Source organism: Centropristis striata, chromosome 2 (genome assembly GCF_030273125.1).
Source record: "Centropristis striata isolate RG_2023a ecotype Rhode Island chromosome 2, C.striata_1.0, whole genome shotgun sequence".
Lineage (NCBI taxonomy): Eukaryota > Metazoa > Chordata > Actinopteri > Perciformes > Serranidae > Centropristis > Centropristis striata.
In genome coordinates this window covers 499,730-519,395 of record NC_081518.1, presented here as the reverse complement: position 1 = coordinate 519,395, position 19,666 = coordinate 499,730, and the positions used below count along the sequence as shown (strand labels likewise).

Genomic DNA, 19,666 nt, shown 5'->3' with positions numbered 1-19,666 from the left:
AATCAGCATCTTTTATACATTCTACATCGTTTTATTTTAGAATTTCATTCTACATCTTTATGTTTAATAGAGCTGCAACAATTATTCTATTAATGGAACAATAATCGATTATTAAATTAATCATCAACTATTTTACCCCAAAAAGATGTAAAATTACACAAAAAATATGTAAAATTACACAAAAATATGTAAAAGTACTAGAGCTGCAACAATTATTGGATTAATGGAACAATGATCGATTATTAAATTAATCGTCAACTATTTTGATAATCCAATAATTGGTTTGATCAGTTTTTTAAAGACACTAAGTCCAAATTCTCTGATTTCAGCTTCTTCAATGTGAATATTTCTGGTTTCTTTGTTCCTTTATGACAATAAACTGAATATCTCTTTGGTTTGTGGACAAAACAAGAGATTTGAGGACGTCATCTTGTGGTTTGGAAACACTCATTGATATTTTTATACATTTTATTCACCAAACAACTAATCGATGAATCGTTTAAATAATCAACAGATTAATCCATAATGATAGTTGCAGCTCTAATACAATGTTTTTTTATGACACTGCAACAAAAATATTAATGCATATTAATTGTTTTTAATGCTAATCTTCATACATGATAGGATCCAATAATCAAACCATCAATAATCCAGTTTACATGAAGTATATTGAAAATAAATCATTTATTGTGTTATTTTTGACCATAAAATAGAGTCTTCATGGTAAAAACATTCATTTAAGGGTTAAAAATGTTTGAAATTCATTATTTTTTTATGTATGATGAGAATAGAAGCTGGTTAAAAAAACAAAACATTTTTTGAATAATGTTCTATAACATATTTATAGTTTGACTTTATATGCACACAGCACCAACGTGAGTTCTTTTTTAGGAGCATTTAAGGGTTTTATTATTTATTATTTAACTTATCGATTAATGGTTTAAATAATCAACAGATTAACCAATAATGAAAATAATCTTTATTTGCAGCCCTAATGTTTAATATCCATTACTTAAAGATAGATTCCCTACATAGTTTAATAGCTATATTCATCACATAATAGTTAATATCCATTACTAACATATTATTCTATATTTTTAATAATAAATTAATAGTAATAATTTCCATATATTTCCATTTAGGAGATGTTATTCCATCTTTACATTTAATATCCATGACTTAAAGCTAGATGTTATATATAATTTAATATTATTTATCTGTGTTTATCAGTTAGTATTCTTTACTGAAACATCTTATTCTGTATCTTTAACAGAGTTCAGTTATTAATAACAGTTTAATAATGAGTCTATGTATCATTTCAGAGCTGTTTGTTCCATAATAAGAGCTGCTGGTGGTGAGAGTGAACTCGTTATATTTATAATGAAACAAAAGCAGCAACAGAACATAAACATGACGCAGCGTGTTGCCAAAACTGGAGACAGCGATGTGGAACAGACCCGAGGAGAAAGGTCTGTTTATATTTACAGGGACACGCGGAGGTCAGAGCTGCTGCAGAGAACCTCACTAACTACAATAAATAACCCTCTGGAGTCCAGAAGATTTATGGAAAATACATGTTTTATTTACACTAATAACTTTATTTATATCTGATATGTAGACAAGCTGAGAAAGACAGTTAAAGTTCAATCAGAGGAGCTTTCACAGTGTTACATTTATGTTTCTAGAACATTTTTACAATGTGAATTTTCTTTCTACAATGAGAACTTTTACTGTTTTTAATTTAAGTGCAAATAGACTGTGTGGAAGGTCCCTTTAATTACTTTTTTTGGTAATTTTGTGTCTTTTTTTGGTAATTTTGTGTCTTTCTTTAATAATTGTGTCTTTTTTAATAATTTTGTGTCTTTTTTGGTAATTCTGTGTCTTTTTTTAATAATTTTGTGTCTTTCTTTAATAATTTTGTGTCTTTTTTTGGTAATTTTGTGTCTTTTTTTGGTAATTTTGTGTCTTTTTTTGGTAATTTTGTGTCTTTCTTTAATAATTTTGTGTCTTTTTTAATAATTGTGTGTCTTTTTAAAATAGATTTGTGTCTTTTTTAATAATTGTGTGTCTTTTTTTGGTAATTTTGTGTCTTTCTTTAATAATTTTGTGTCTTTTTTAATAATTGTGTGTCTTTTTAAAATAGATTTGTGTCTTTTTTTAAATAATTTTGTGTCTTTTTAAAATCATTTTGTCTTTTTTTAAAATAATTTTGTGCCTTTCTTTAATAATTTTGTCTTTCTTTAATAATTTTGTGTCTTTTTTAATAATTTTGTGTCTTTCTTTAATAATTTTGTGTCTTTTTTTGGTAATTTTGTGTCTTTTTTAAATAATTTTGTGTCTTTTTTTAATAATTTTGTGTCTTTCTTTAATAATTTTGTGTCTTTTTTAATAATTTTGCGTCTTTTTTAATAATTTTGTGTCTTTTTTTAATAATTTTGTGTCTTTTAATAATTTTGCATCTTTTTTAATAATTTTGTGTCTTTTTTAAATAATTGTGTGTCTTTTTTAAATAATTTTATGTCTTTTTAAAATAATTTTGTGTCTTTTTTAAAATAATTTTGTGTGTTTTTTGGTAATTCTGTGTCTTTTTTTGTCATTTTGTCCTGTTTTGTAGTTTTATTATTAATTATTTTTTTCTGCTGCTTTTGTGTGTATTAATGGTAAAAAAAAATATATATAGAAAAAAGGTCCATTTCCATAGAAACATGTGTCTTTTGTTTGTATTTTGGGTTCCTGGCAGCTTTATACTTTGTTAATTAAAATAAAATGTAAAATCTGACTGATAGCTAGTTTGTGTGTAGAAAAGGAGCCATGATGTGATGTAAGATGCTGAACACAGACAGACATTAATGCAGGAAGTTGATGCATTAGAACCAAAATCTGCTGAACTTCAGAGGTTTAATATAATCACTTAGACTGTCTCCCAGTGTCAGGAGAGAGAGAGGAAGGTTTCTGTGATGGAGAAGAAAACGTCTCATCTTCATCTAAACATGGACTCTTTCACAACAAGACGGTGCCCCGGAAGCAAATACTGAAATCTACCGACATGAAACATTGTCAAACTCTGTCCAAACCACTGTCCAAGCCACTGTCCAGGTGGATTTGTGATGTAGAAGAATGTCAGAAACAAACCAGTGAGTCTAAACCAGGGGTCTCAAACTGGTGGCCTGCGGGCCAATTGGTAATTTTGTTTCTTTTTTTGATAATTTTGGGTCTTTTTTTGATAATTTTGTGTCTTTTTTAAATAATTTTGTGTCTTTTTGGTAATTTTGTGTCTTTTATTTTTAGTAATTTTGTGTCTTTTTTGGTAATTTTGTGTCTTTTTAAAAAACAGACATTAATGCAGAGGAAGTTGACACATTAGAACCAAAACCTGCTGAACTTCAGAGGTTTAATCAGTCGGAGACAGAAAGAAGAAGAAGGATTTCCTCACCGGGATCTGGTTCAGAGGGACGTCCACCTGACCCAGGAAGTCATCACGGGTCTGACAGCAAGAAAGACAGAGAGTCACAATATTATAACAATATTATAACAATATTATAACAATATTATCTCCTGGTACACAGAGGAGAGGCCCTGACTGGTCTCAACTCTCTAATATCCCAATAACAGCATGTTGAGTCTGAGAATATGTATTAAAAGAATCTATTACAGTCATTTAAGTATTTTATCTCCATCAGCCAGTTCCTCTCACTAACTGTCTCTTTTTATCTGAAGAAATGAACATTGATCACAGATATTCAACATCATTTTTCTTATTTTCTTCCCCCATCATGCTGTCAACACGAAAAAATAAATTATATAATGAAAATAAACTGGTGAGTGAGAAGCACACGTCAAAAGTTACAGGCATGAAAATATATACAAGGTTAAAATAATACTGGAATACAAAATAAACAAAGATAAAATAAATGAAATGAAATAAAAATAAAGAGTAGAAGAGTAAGAGTAAAGAGTAAAAGTGAACATCAGGACAGTACAAACAGGCTGTTTGCCTTCTTTTAATGTTTCATCTTGTGGGAGAGCTGGAAGTTTTTCACAATAAGATAATAAAGGAGTTCATGTTTCAGAGAAGTTCTGGGTGGAGTCTCTGAAGTGTGTGATATGGATTAGTATGTGAATCATTAATTATTAATTAGGAAGAATGAATGAAGCAGATCGCTCTCTTCTTATTTGTTTTTAGGTTTTATAATGTTTAGTTATGTTTTGTGTTTTGAGCTGTGTATGTGATGGTGTTGGAGGAAGAATATGAGCTGATGTTAATAATAAAGTAAAGTAAAGAGAGGAAGAAGAAGAAGAAGGAGAAGGAGAAGAAGAAGAAGAAGAAGAAGACGAAGAAGAAGAAGAAGAAGAAGAAGAAGAAGAAGAAGAAGAAGAAGAAGAAGAAGAAGAAGAAGAAGAAGAAGAAGAAGAAGAAGAAGAAGAAGAAGAAGAAGAAGAAGAAGAAGAAGAAGAAGAAGAAGAAGAAGAAGAAGAAGAAGACCATGTGAAGCAGCAGCAGTATATTTAGTATTTAGTCTCCTGGAGGAATGTGTTTATCAGCCTGATGAATGAAACGCTCTGTTCACACACACACACACACACACACACACACACACACACACACACTCACACACACACACACACTCACACACACACACACACACACCAACACTATACAGCGTTTATCAGATGAACTGGTTTTCTCTGATGTCTTTAACAGGCTGAGAGAGAGAGCAGCAGCTCAGATTAACAGCAGCTCAGAGTGTTTACATGAACTAATATAGACGGAGCTCCTCCAGCTAAGAAAAGAACTGAAGATACCAGAGATCATCTGGAGCTTCATACTCTTCATCACATCAATATCTCTCTGATACAGAAACTATACTCTGTAACTGTACCTCTGTATCAGAGGAAGTATCAAAATGACCAAAAAAAAGACACAAAATGACAGAAAAAAAGACAAAATTATTAGAAAAAGACACAAAATGACACAAAAAAAGACACAAAATGACTAAAAAAAAGACACAAAAGTATTAGAAAAAGACACAAAATGACCAAATAAAGACACAAATTTACCAAAAAAAAAAGACACAAAATGACCAAAAAAAGTAATTAAAGGGACCTTCCACACACAACATGGTAAAGTGCCATTCATATAAAACTCACATTAAACTTTCACATCAAGGTGGGGGCCACAAAATATCATCACGAGGGCCACAATTGGCCCACGGGCTAATAAACAACATAAACACTAATAAACAAGATAAACACTAATAAACAAGATAAACACTAATAGATAAGCATTGAGAGGTCCCTGCAGCTTTAACCGTCTGGAGTCATTGAAGCTCTGCAGCTCTTTGACTTCTTCAGGTAGAAACATCAGCAGCTGTTTCCTGCTGCAGCTCAACTCTAAAGTTTTGGCTTTTACAGTAAAGTTTACATGTCACATTTAATGCATCGACTCTTCTTCAGCAAAGGTAAAAACACCTCGACCAAGTGAAACATGGTTTTACTTTTTTTGCAGAGATTTTGCAGATTTTGCAGTGTGCGTTTCAACATTTTTAATCTTTTGTGTTTACTGTTTTTTTGTGTGATTTTTGTTTTATTTTTTGTGTTTTTTGTAAAAAAAAAAAAGTGTTTTTTTAATGTGTTTTTTGTAATTTGTGTGTTTTACCTGTTTTTTTTTCTTCTATTTTTTGTGTTTTTTTTGTGTTTTTATTTGTGTGTTCTGTGTGTTTTATGTGTGTTTTTTGTATTTTTTGTGTGTTTTTACCTGTTTGTTTTTTTGCTTTTTCTGTTTTTGGTAAAAAAGTTTTTTTTTGTGGTTTTATGTGTGTGTTCTGTGCATTTTATATGTTTTTGGTCCTTTTTTTGGTGTGTTTTTGTGTGTTTTTTAAGTGTGTTTTTTTGTATTTTTGGTGTGTTTTTTGTCTTTCAAAATGTTGATCCAGGAAGTCAAAATGACTTGATAATAATGACGTTGAGCTTTTGAGGGTTAACAGGAAGTAGGTCATTCTGTCTGAGTAACAAACGGTTTTATCTCCAGTGTTGTGAGTCTGTGAGGAGACTCTAACAACAGGAAGTGATCTCAGAGTTAAAGTCCTTCTGAGGACCCCGAAGGCTCCTGCTGGTTCATTAAGCTGGTTCATTAAACAGCTGATGGAGCTGATGGAGCTGATGGAGCTGATAACATCCTCTACGCTCAGAGACAGACTGCCTCCAACAGGTGGAGCAGCTGAAACCTGAACTGTGAAGATCTTCACAGACAGAAAGTGATCAGAGCAGATAAAGAGATGAGGAACATTCAGACTGGAGATGTTTGTCACTCTCATGAAAACCTGCTGTCAAAGATTTCACACATGAACATTTTAAATAGGCAGAAATGGAGAAATTTTCTTTTTAACCCACTGAGGCTGTAGAAACACCTGTAAAACCTGACTGGTGATTTTAAAAGAAGCTCCTAAAACCTGAAGTTCTTCTGCAGCTATCTTTACTCTCATCGAGTCTGATGATTATTATTAATAAATCAACACTAACAGTTATAAAGACATAAATGATGTGTAAACAGCCAGTTTATTTTTAGTTTAGTTTCATCTCAGCAGAATCAATCACGTCTTCAGTGTCTCTGAGGAGAATTTAATGTTTTTAACAGCATCTGGTTATTATAAACGGTTTTTATTTTTGGTGATGTTTTAAATGAGACATGTAGAATAAAGTGATTTTGACAGAAATATCACAAATGTAAGCTTTGTTTTGGTGACTTTTTCTAACAGAAACCCTGAATCACTGCAAGGACGGTCAGATAATTATAATATCAAGGATAATGTCTATTTCTACAGTGTTTCTATGTTCCTCCGCAGCAGACGACTGATGCTGTTCTTCATTATTCACAGGAAAGTGGAGCTGTTGTTTAACACCTGGAAGTGTTTGTTCCCAGCAATAAATAAACCAACAACACATTTATTTATTTAACCCTGAACCCATTCAGGCCTAAAACGCCTGGAAAAACTGCCTGTAAAACCTCTGGGAGATTTTAAAACAAGCCCCTAAAACCTGAAGTTATTCTGGAAATTCACCAGTTTTGTGTCTTTTTGTGTCTTTTTTAGTCATTTTGTGTCTTTTTTTGGTGATGATTTCAAAGTTCTCGAAAAGTCCCATGATGAATTGCGACACTCCCACATGTATTCTGATGCTTCATTGGCCAAGAGACACACACCGACACAGACACACACACACACACACACACACACACACACACACACACACACACTGCTGCAGCTGCTAACAACTAGTTCATAACCAACAATAATGTAGCTCACAAAAGTGACAAATTAACGAGAAAAAAGTGACGAATTCATGAGAAAAAGTTACAAATTTACAAGAAGTTACAAATTAACAAGAAAAAAGTTACAAATTAACGAGAAAAAAGTGACAAATTAACGAGAAAAAAGTTACAAATTAACGAGAAAAAAGTGACAAATTAACGAGAAAAAAGTGACGAATTTACAAGAAGAAGTTACAAATTAACGAGAAAATAGTGACAAATCTATAATCAATAAATGTTGCCTGTTGTCAATTTGTGACCTTACTGAATCTGGACCCAACAAATACCCCATTACAAAACAACTACAACTTATAAAAACTAAACTAAAACTAATAAAAACTAAACTAAAACTAATAAAAACTAAACTACAACTAAGCATTTAAAAACTAATTAAAACTAGCGAACTCACTCTAAAAACTCATTAAAACTGACTGAATTTGAAAACAAAAAATCAGAACGAAGTTAAAACTAAAACTGATAAAATCCTAAACTTTTCTAACTTTGGTGTGAGAGATTCTGCTCCATGTTTCTGTTTCCTGCTGGAACTGGTTGTTCATTAACTCCTGACATCAAGTTTACAGCTTATGAAGCTGATAAGAACAAACCACATCAAATTTCATCAAAGTTTTCCATTGTGGAATTTTTATTAAACACCACACCCTCAGCTGACACTCCAGCTTTACCTCTGTTTGGTTTTTAGAAGTATTAAAATAAGATCTTAGTTAAAACACAACAGTATTTTCTATCTCTACTGTTGAAGTTAAAGCAGATTTAAATGTTTTAATATATTGAGTTATTAAAGCCTTTTTATTCCTCTTTGATTTCTTTTGTAGTAGATTTATTTAACATTGTTTTCAGACTGTTTGTAGCTATGAGGTAATAATGTTTACCCACGCTGTAAAGGAAAGTTATTTTATCAGTACAAAGCTCATAAACACATAAAGAGATGCTTTAATCTCTAGTTATACGCATATTTATATATCTTAGTATTTTTCCATGAGCTTCATGTTATTATTACCTCCAGCACCAACAGGAGGTTCATCAGGATTAAAGGAAAACTACAGAAACTAGTGGCCTGATGCTCTGATAGCTGGTGAAAAGGTAGAAAACATCAGAGTCACGGGACAAAAACCTCATTTATTCTTCATTAACATTATGAGACAGATAGAGGAAACACTGATCTATCAGGAGGGAGTCAACGCTGATAAAAGGTGTTTAAAACCAGATAAACAGTAAATCTGAGGGAAATGATCCTGCTGCATGGACAGATAATTTACCTTGACAAGATTTATTAAATGAAGATTATTAAATCTAGAAATAAGCATGTTGAACACTTAAAATAAGAAATTAACTCTTAAAACCAGATAAATGATCTAACACTTCTAAATCTAAAGTTTTTTTTATCTTGGTAAGAACCAAATAATCATCAGGTCACTCTGCTCGGGCCAGTTCATCACTGCTGGCAGCTTTACTTTATCTGGTTTAAGAGTTCATTTATTATTGTGTCTTTTTAGTGGTCATTTTTACATTATTTTTGATCATTTTGTGTCTTTTTTGATCATTTTGTGGTCAATTTGTGTCTTTTTTGGTCATTTTGTGTCTTTTTTGGGTCATTTTGTTTCTTTTTTGGGTCATTTTGTGTATTTTTTTGTCATTTTGTGTCTTTTTTTAGTCATTTTGTGTCTTTTTTTGGTCATTTTGTGGGGGTTTTGGTCATTTTGGATCTTTTTAGGTCAAATTGTGGGGTTTTTTTGTGTCATTTTGTGTCTTTTTTGTGTCATTTTGTTTCTTTTTTGGGTCATTTTGTGTATTTTTTAGTCATTTTGTGTCTTTTTTTGGTCATTTTGTTTCTTTTTTGGGTCATTTTGTGTCTTTTTTGATCATTTTGTGGTCAATTTGTGTCTTTTTTGGTCATTTAGTTTCTTTTTTGGGTGATCTGAACTGTGCATGATTGTGTTCAGTGAGTGGGGGTCGCGGACAACATGCATGTTAAATTGGGGGTCGTGACTCCCGTGAACTACTGCTCTAGACTAAAGGCACTTCACATTAAATATTTGTTGTTTTTCCCCGCTAGCGTCCTGAACGTGTAAACGGGTCCTCAGACCTTGAGAAGTAAATGAAGTGGCTAATTAGGTAAAGAGGAGACCTTCTTAGTTGACAAGCTGCTAACTGAGGGGGGGGGGGACACCTGATCCTCCACAAACAGTGCAGGGGGACCCACTGGGAAGGGACCAGGCTTTACTGGGACCAGCTCCCCGTCCCCTCAGACAGCATGTCCACACATGGCTGCTCCAGTATCAGCATGTTAAATTTGAATCCTGTGACTGTGCTGCTGCAGACCAGCAGACTCTCTGGAGTCAGGGGCAATATTTCACTTTAGCACTTTATTTATATCAGCAAGGGGCTCTGCGTTTCCCACCACTAAAATTAGCCCGGGGGGGTAAATAGTTAAGTGGATTACTCATAGCTAGCGCTAACACAAGAGTTGAAGCGCTCTAAAGTTGATCACGTCTTCACACACACACACACACACACAAGATCAACTCTGGAGCTTTTCCTCCATATTCACCATGTTCTAGGAAACCAATATGCAAATGGATTTACTGTAACGTAAGCCGACTCCTCTGGATGTTTGTCCACATCGGGCTTGTTAATTGCATGACTTAGCTGCAGCCATGGTCTCAGTTACTGGATGCCGCTCAGCTTGTGGTGAGCCTAATGGCCGACCTGAGTAAACACACTTTAAGGTCTGAATAGTGAAGCAGAGACATTATGACACTGAAGAATATCTAGTGGAGGAAAATAATCTCTTCCTGAAGCAGCCACAAGGCAAATATCTGGCATAAAACCAACATGTTGTCGTGGTTTGTGATTAGAAATATTCAGGTGGAAGAGTTCCACTTTAACTTTAGTTCAGCAGTCAGAAGTCAGCTGACGTCAGCAGCTGGAATCTAAAGGAACCAGTCCAACAGCATTAAAGGCCACGGTGTTAACAGCTCTGTGTCATGGAAATGCTTCACTCATTCATTGTTTGAATAAAGTTTCAGGACTTTCAGCTCTTTCCTGTTGGTCAAACACACAGACTGAACACTCACCTTGGTGCTCGCAGCTTTAACTTCCCCTTTGCTGCTTGTGTTTACATCAGTAAGAGAGGTATGAGGAGCCCTGGCTGGGCAGAACGGAGATAAATGAATGTGCACATGAGGAGAGTGAGGGCTGCTGAGTTTAGGGTTGGAAACGTGACATGAAATCCCGGTGTTGGCGTAGGGAACTTCCAGGGAAAAGCTCCTTTGAATGGCCCGATGACAATAGTTTTCCTCAGGCCTTTCCGGGCCTTTTCCTGACAAACAGCCCTTAGAGTTCCTCTCCGGGGCTTTAGAGGAGGAGAACAAACAGGCGGAGGTGCTCCGGTAGAGTTTCTGCCGAGGCTTGAGTCCGTCCTCCGGCTGAGACTCTGGCTTCTCCTCAGGATATTCCACGTTCAGCGTGGTGGTTCCCATGGTTGGTCTCTGGTGGGCGAAGTGCAGCAGCACGCTGCTGGAGTGGCGGTTTGATCTGTCGACAGCCGGAGACGCTCCCCGAGGTTCACTCCTGTCCTCCATGTTGCCTTCAGGTTCATCCTGCAGAGGAATATTAAAGTGCACCATGTGTTTGGAGTCCCGACTCTCAGCTGAGCTGCTTCCTTTCCCTCTGCACGGCACCTCCTCCTGGTCTGGAGGGAGCTCGCCAGCAGGAGAGTGAAGAGATGAAGAGTGAGGAGGAGGAGGAGGCCTGGCTGCTGGGAGAGCTGGCAGGGCCACTGGGTGGACTGGGGAGGAGGGGGGGGTGCAGCAGGGGCTCTTGGGGAAGATGACCAGCGAGGAGCAGCGTCTGAGAGGAGCCGAGGAGCTCCAGCAGCTCAGACTCTTCTCCTTCTCCTGGCTGCTCCTCTGTTTGTCGTCTGGATCGAAGATGCTGCTGCTGCTACAGTAGCCGCCGTCGCTAGCCATGCTGCTGCTGCAGGAGTCAGAGCCCGCGCCTCCTTCTCCGGGCCCCGCCTCCCCATCCTCTACACCTCCATCCAGATCTCCGCTCTGCCTCCCGCAGGGCTGCAGGGAGATCTGCACCACGCTCTTCCTGTTGCCTCCCCCGGCGCTGAGCCGGACCCTGGGCACCAGGAGGGAGGAGTAGCGCTGCAGGTGAGCCTCGTCTGGAGCCGGAGGAGGAGTCACCTTCAGCTGGAGCGAGCTGTGGGCTGAGACTCCTCTCTCCTCCTCCCCGTGGCTGCTCAGGCTCTCTGACAGAGGGTCCGTGCTGCTTCTCCTGGACGCAAAGTTCAAGCGGAGGCGGCGCGCCATCAGTTTAACTCTCTAGTCCTGCAGCAGCAGCAGCAGCAGGGCTGACTGGCTGCAGGAAGAGAGCCAAGCTAAGCTACTGGAGCTGCTCTGTGATCACAATCATTAGCCAAAATAGCTCTGGTGACAAGCTGCATTCCTGTGCAGGCTGATCTCAGCCTTCAGCCGGAGGAGGTCAGTGGTTCTGTTGGGAGAATGACCCAAACAGGAGCTGAAACCAGAGAGACCAGGAGAGACCAGGAGAGCCCCTCAGGGCTTCAAACACTCAACTAAATACAGTAAAGCTGGAGGACGGAGCTTCACTGCTGCCTGCTCTATAACCTTAGCTTAGCTTAGCCTAGCCTAGCCTAGCGTAGCTGCCTGTCCCTGCTGATATCCAGCAGCTGCTGTGAGCTCCAGCTGCTCCTCTACTTCCTGTCCACTCGGTTGGAGAAAACAACAACATGTTAGCGGCTCGGCTGCATCTTAAACTCTTCCATCTCCCCGAGCCTCCACTTCCTGCTGCAGCTATGCAGCTAATGTTTCTGCTGCTCCAGGAGCCACAAATAGTTTTACCCACTGCTATTGAGTTACAGGAAATCAAACAGGGATGACTTTCAACACAATTCTCTATCAAACTGAGCACTGGCTTACAGAATCACACAGCACACACACATTAGAATACTACAGCCTGTGGAAATATGCAGGAAAAATTGCAAAATTCTAACTTGTTTCATATAAACATACAAAAGTAAAGCAAAGAAATATTTCAGTGTTTTTAACTCCATGGAGATTTGGGCCATTGAATCCATGTCTGAATCATTTTCATCCTGCCTGTATTCACCACTTAAAATATGTTTTAAAAAATGTTTTTCACCTATATGACCTGATAATAATAGATTTTTTATTCTGACTTACTGGATCAAAATTTAGAACCAAAAAGAAACGTGTGAAAAGAAATTGTGTGTGATCCTGTCATCAACTCTTTTTAAGTCATTTTGTGTCTTTTTTGGTCATTTAGTCTTCTAATTTTGTGTCTTTTGTAAGTAATTTTGTGTCTTTTTTTGTTCATTTTGTGTCTTTTTTTGCTGCTTTGTTTTCTAGTCTGGATGGCATCAACAAGTCTGAATGATTTGTCATTTTGTGTCTTTTTTTAGTCATTTTGTGTCTTTTTTTGGTCATTTTGAAGATGTCTGAATGCTTTGGAGACTCCAGAGGGTTAATAACCAGTTAAATATAGCTGCAGAGATAGAGTAAGCTGTGAGATATGATCAGGAACTACAGACAACATGAGATAAGGAGGACGCTGCTGGACGGAGACAGACCTGATATCTGACTCCTCATGTAACAGTCAGAGCTGCTCTGCTTTCCTGTTGACAGGATGTTTATTAATGGCGGCCTATTGTGAGTCAGTCCGGACTATTCCAGGACATTACTGAGCATCCAGTCAGAGTCCCTGTAATAAGGTGTAAGATAAAGAGTGAGTCAGAGGACTCGTGCTGCTGGGACCTCGTGATCTGCTATCAATCAGCTCACAAACAGGTTAATGAGCTGCGTGGCTTTAAGATAAGACGTGACACACTCCGCACTATTTACACTCAGTCACACCGTTTGGTGTAAGAGGCCGATAATAAAGCAGAGCTGCCTGGTAAATACACAACCAATGTGCTTCAATAACAACTATGCTGACAGAAAAACTAAAAACAAACTATATTTAATAAACTCTCAACAGGACAGAAGATTAACAGGAGAATACATAACAGGAGAATCTTAAGGCCCTTCACTCGTTTTAAAAAAACTAACATTTATTTTTAAGTTAACTGACTTATTAGACCTAAATAACTTAACTAGGCACAAGTATTGAAACTTAGACCAATATGACAGATGAATGCAGCAGATTTTAGCTTTTAAATGCATTAAAATAACCAGTTTAAGCTGCAAATGCTTTGGTTGCATTTTAAGAGTTTATATAAATAATAAACAGCTGGAACTTGCAAATCCAGCTGCAGAAACCAGCAGCTAAAGAGTCTGTAGGTGTTTTACCTTTAAACCCAAGACATCAAGGAGAATATCCTAAAAACATGAAACATGATAGATGAGGGAGGTTTAAGGTTTGTTGTGTATGTGAGGAGTATTTAGAGGAGCAGCTGATGTGAGTAATGAACTAAAGTCTGTCTCTGACAGCAGCTCTGTCAACTATTGGTTCTGACAGAAATATCAGCTTGGAGGGCTTCAACCATTGGCCCTCAGGCTGCAACCTGCATCACACTGAACCAGCCGACAGACAGGAAAACAGGTAGAAGCAGTAAAAGCAGTAAAAGCAGTAAAAGCAGTAAAAGCAGTGAAAGCAGTAGAAGCAGTGAAAGCAGTAGAAGCAGTGAAAGCAGTAGAAGCAGTGAAAGCAGTAGAAGCAGTAGAAGAGCTGCAGCCTGATCGATATCTCCAGAGGAGACTCTGGTTATCAGGACCGGTAGTTTTACTCCAAACTTCTTCATCACCCTGTTTGTGCAGCTGAGCTCTTCTCCAGTTTATCACTGTTTCCATGTGAATTCATGTGGCCGTTCATTCATTCAAGGAGGCGTAACCATGGCGACGCCTGCACACAGTGATGAGAGAGCATCTATTCTGTTCACGCTGCACGACGTCTCAAGACTCTGAAACATTGAGACGTCTCTGTTGTTAGATAACTGAGTCTCTCTGAACCGGATCAACTCAATTAATGATCCGTTTCACTTCAGGAGGCACAAACTGACAGATCACAAGCTGCTGTACAGTGAAAACCACCACACTGATAAAAAACCAGATCAAACAGTAAATCTGCTGCATGGACAGATAATTTACCTTGACAAGATTTATTAAATTAAGATTATTAAATCTAGAAATAAGCATGTTGAACACTTAAAATAATAAATGAACTCTTAAAACCAGATAAAGTAAAGCTGCCAGCAGTGATGAACTGGCCCGAGCAGAGTGACCTGATGATTATTTGGTTCTTACCAAGATAAAAAAACAACCTTTTTGTGTCTTTTTTGTGTGTTTTTTGTTGTCTTTTTGGTCATTTTACGTCTTTTTTGTGTCTTTTTTTGTTTCTTTTTTGGCCATTTTGTGTCTTTTCACATCTTCTTTTGGTCACAAAATGACCAAAAAAGACAGAACATGTAAAAAAAAGACAAAAGTAAAGCTGCCAGCAGTGATGAACTGGCCCAAGCAGAGTGACCTGACGATTATTTGGTTCTTTTTATCTTGTTTTAAGAGTTAATTTCTTATTTTAAGCATTTTTTGGTCACTTTACATCTTTTTTTGGTCATTTTATGTTTGTTTTTTTAGGCATGTTATGTATTTTTTTGCTCACTTTACATCTTCTTTTGGTCATTTTATATAGAATGATATACCATCAGGCTATCTCATTCTAACAGAGCTACCAGACTAACTGAACTTCTCCTTGGGGATGGATAAAGTCATTTAAAAACTTTCTTACCAAGATAAAAAAAACCTTTAGATTTAGAAGTGCTACATCATTTATCTGGTTTGAAGAGTTAATTTATTATTCTATGTGTTCAACATGCTTATTTCTAGATTTAATAATCTTCATTTAATAAATCTTGTCAAGGTAAATTATCTGTCCATGCAGCAGATTTACTGTTTTACCTGGTTTTAGACTAAACACCTTTTTTGCATTGCATAATATTAGAGCCAGTGGGTGAAAGGTCAAACTGGATCACGAGGTGATTATAAACTTACACAACCAGCAGAACACATTTCATCTCTTCTATGTGAAGACGCAGCTTCCTGCTTTCCTCTGTCAGAGCAACAGGAACAGGTAGACACACCTCTGAGTCTAACTAACGTCTACCTGCAGCTTGACGGGGCCGTCCTGGGCCACGCCCTGCAGGCTGACTCCTTCTAGAAACACTCAGGTAGAAACACTCAGGTAAACTACAGCAGAGACAGAGCAGAGAGGCAGGACCAGCGCACTGTGTCCACTATACCTGCATGTTTATCTGTTCTTTACTCTTCCTGATAAATCTGAAACAGAGCCAACCCTGCTGCAACAACTCTTCAATGCTGCAGACACCACCTGACACAAAATAACTCATAAATAACTAGAATTAAGCAAATACATGCTGGAAACAAGTCAAATTAAGAATTCTTTAAATAAGTAAAAATATCTAGAAACTGGAAAAACCAACAATAGCTTGAAATGAATCCAAATATTCTTATTTTGAGCAATTGTGGCTTGAAAAGCCCGACTGTAGTAACAATAAAATAAGCCAGAAATACTTGAAATGAGCATGTTTTGATCGTAGAAAGTACTTTTGAAATAACATTTAAACTTCATGCAACTAAAACTCTCAACTGGAGCCAATATTTGAGGTAAAAACTCACCATATTCAACAGTTGAATAGATTGAAAAGCATGAAAAAGCTCACAATGTCAATCCTAAAAACAAGTCTTTACACAATAAGATAATTAAATAAGCACATAATAATAATACTAATAATTAAACAAGCACATGAATCTATGGTCAGTAGGTAAATTATACTCAGAACAAGATAATTAAGATACTATTGATGGATAGAAGAAGAAAATACTTGGTAACTTCATGTTTTTTGCAGTGTAAGCTCTTTATAAACAACCAACAAGATTAGAGAATTACAAAAGAGCAAAACAAAGAAGTTATTCATGTGATTTCATGTCCACAGCTCAGCATATGTGACATATTTTCTAGAATAAATACTTTCCAGCTGGCTGAGTGACAGACGGCTGACTCCACTGTTCTCACGGTTTCATAATATAATAATATAATAACTGCTTCTGGCTGCACGCAGAGATCAGACCGACCAGTCTGAACAGGTTGATGCAGCCGAGAGACAGACAGACAGACAGACAGACAGACAGACAGACAGACAGACAGACAGACAGACAGACAGACAGACAGACAGACAGACAGACAGCAGGGGGACTAGAGCAGCGATGGGTAACTTAAATGCTGCAGGGCCTCAGTTTATCATGTCCACCACCACAGGGCCACATATAGGAGCATCACTAACCAGATGTGATGAAACTGATATTTAAATATGTTTACAGTGCAGAAACTTAACATATTTCATGCTCTAATGCATGTTTAACAGTATAAATAGGAATACAAAAGGTTTGAAGGTCTTTTTTTCAGTGCACTTTTAAGATTTCATGCTCTGATGCATGTAGTTGTACTGAGGGCCACTTCAGGTGAGGCTGAGGGCCGTATGTGGCCCCCGGGCCTCATGTTGACCACCCCTGGTCTAGAGTCCCTGGATGACAGTAAAGTGTTTCAGCAGCTCACAGAGACACGAGGACCTGTTATTCCCTCTAACATTGCTGTGCACTCAGTGTGTAATCTAAAGACAACAGAGAGAGATCTGGTTCTCATGTTTCCTACGGTCAGTAAACGTCTCATCCTGAGGGGAGTCTGCTTCCCCTCCGCCTTCAAAGGCTCAATGACTTGGTTTCCTGTTTATAACTCACAGAGTTAGTAAGTAAGGACACTTTATTCATACAGCACCTCACAGACAGAAGGCACAAAGTGCTTCACATAAAAACCATAAACAGAACATAAACATTTATATTCAAGTTTTAAAAAACTAAAACAACAGCAACTCAACAACCATAGCAGCGAATCAAATAAAATGTCTTCTAGAGGTTCTGTTTCTGATGTCTAATCCACAGATCCTCTGTGTGATATTAACCCTGTAGCTGATATTAGACTCTTCTAATCTCTGTTCTCTAACAACAACATGAGCCTGCAGGCGGAGAACAGATTTACCCGTATTTACCGTATTTACCCGTCTGACTGCTGGTTTTAACAACATGGAGCTGTGGAGGCTCAATAAGGGCCAGGTGAGAGACACAAACACTACAGCACACCTCTCACCTGGTTTATGGTCCATTATGGTGGATTTATACACACGTTAGCATGTTAGCATGTTAGCATGGTTCATATCTAAATAGTTAGTGAACTAAATCTACGTCACGTTCTGCTCTGTTCACCTGAACAACTACACCTTTAATACTGGAAGATAGAACACATCATCATCATATGTGAGACGTGTTAATATGAATCATATTGATATTATATATCAGATTTATACTATATTCTGTCCTTCTGCACATTCTACTTATTAACATATTCTTATACTCGTAGTATATTATCTATCGTATGTATATCTTGTATAGTCAAGTATCTATATGCATATATAATGCCGGTACAATATGTTATATAATATCATATCTTGTGTATGTGTGTATATATATATATATGTGTATATATATATATATATATATATATATACACATACATAAATATATATAAATGTTCTGATCTTTGGGAGACGTTTTCCTGCTGGAACATATCTGTGTTTAATATTCTGTTCTGTGTTTAATATTCTGTTCTGTGTTTAATATTCTGAGCTGTTTAATATTCTGAGCTGTTTAATATTCTGAGCTGTTTAATATTCTGAGCTGAGTTTAATATTCTGAGCTGTGTTTAATATTTGTGTTTCAGCTTTAACTGAAGAGGAGAATAGCTCTTAAAATTGATTTCCAATACTGTCGGCTCTTTAACAAAGATCTGTCAAAGACCATATCTGTGTTAATGTCGAGTCTCTCTGGAGCTTTATAACAGAATATCTTTAATAAACACCTGCACTGTAAAAACAAACTGACTAAAAACAAGAAATAAATCACTAGAATTAATAAAATAATGCTGGAAACAAGTCAAATTATGTTCCAGTGCAGTAAGTTAATGTTTCTTTGTAGGAATTCTTTAAATCAGTAAAAATATCTCTCTTTTGTGACTGCTTATTTCTTTTATTAATAAATAACAGATTTTTAATTTCTAAACCAACTTGAGTTGTAACAGGCGTAATAAGCTGCTTCAGATAATGTTTATTATCAGTTTACTTATTGTTGACTTTGATCAATGTTTTGTTCTGGTTTGTTACTTCTCTTTTAGGGCGCTTTCACACCTATCTCGTTTGGTCCGGACTTTAGGACTTTTCAGTTTGATCCGAACCTAAATTCCAGGTGTGAAAGGTGCCGCGGACCACGGTCCGGACCAAAGGACCAAAGTTTGGTCCGACCAAAAGAGGTGGTCTCGGTCCGGACCAAACCAACCAAGGTCAGAACCTTTTGCAGTGTGAAAACAACTTTTTTTTATAGTTTGGACCTTCGTATCAATGACAGGAAGGTTTCTTCTTCTTCTGCTCTCGAAATACAGTACAGGAAGCTCATTTTGCGAATACCGAGCACTCTCACTATTGCTCATTAAGCTGGTGCTGCTGGTAGCAAAAGACCAGCATAAGTATTTGTTGCGGCGATCTGCCTGCAGGTGCAGCTGCGTGTGTGTGACAGCGGCCGTGCTGCTGCATGCGCGCTACGGCGTGTGCGTTGCTCCGCGGCGCCTCAGCAAGTGAGCACAATCACTAATCAGGGGCAAGGTAACACAAGGCCAAGGACAAACATTTAATTGTGTGCACAACGGACGCATAACGCATGGGAAAAGGACTCAAAAGGAGTAAAAGGTGGCTCGCTGGATTCATTTTGTGTAAACACGTTAAAGAAGTAACACTGACGTCAGATGCCGGCCGGCCTAACAACGCAGTGTAACCAAAACAAAATGAGCCGCGGAAGTCCACAGGGAGATGACGTGTCCAGTAGAACTTTCTTGTAAAGTCGTTATTCCTTTTGCAGTGTGAAACCAAAACCAACCGGACCAAATGTAGACAATGTAACAGAACACGGACCTTGGTCCGGACCTTGGTTCGGACTTTCAGGTGTGAAAACGCCCTTAGTGACATGTATCGACCAGAATAAACAGAAACCAAACTAAACCAGAGACAGACAGGCTGACCAGGAATCAATAATCAATAATCAATAATCAATAATCAATAATCAATAACTCACCAGGCGGTTCTCGTCAAACACCTCCAGCAGCAGACGATGGTTCCCAGGATCCACCTGGACACAATGAGGAGTTTAAACCAAACAGGAAGTACAGATTCATAAAGAT

The 19,666-nt window shown here is 37.3% G+C and overlaps 1 protein-coding gene across 2 annotated transcripts in view; it reads right to left on the bottom strand.

Annotated features, from left to right (window-relative positions):
• Window positions 1-19,666, bottom strand: part of nedd4a (NEDD4 E3 ubiquitin protein ligase a) — a 54,193-nt gene that overhangs the window by 21,006 nt on the left and 13,521 nt on the right. The window contains exons 5-6 of one of the 2 annotated variants that reach the window (XM_059356045.1): window positions 19,561-19,614; window positions 3,434-3,484 (exon numbers count right to left, since the gene is read on the bottom strand). In XM_059356045.1, the coding sequence (XP_059212028.1) occupies window positions 3,434-3,484; window positions 19,561-19,614 (105 nt within the window). Of the gene's footprint in view, window positions 1-3,433; window positions 3,485-10,401; window positions 13,540-19,560; window positions 19,615-19,666 lie in introns of those variants that run through there. The other variant, XM_059356036.1, reaches the window with a different exon arrangement.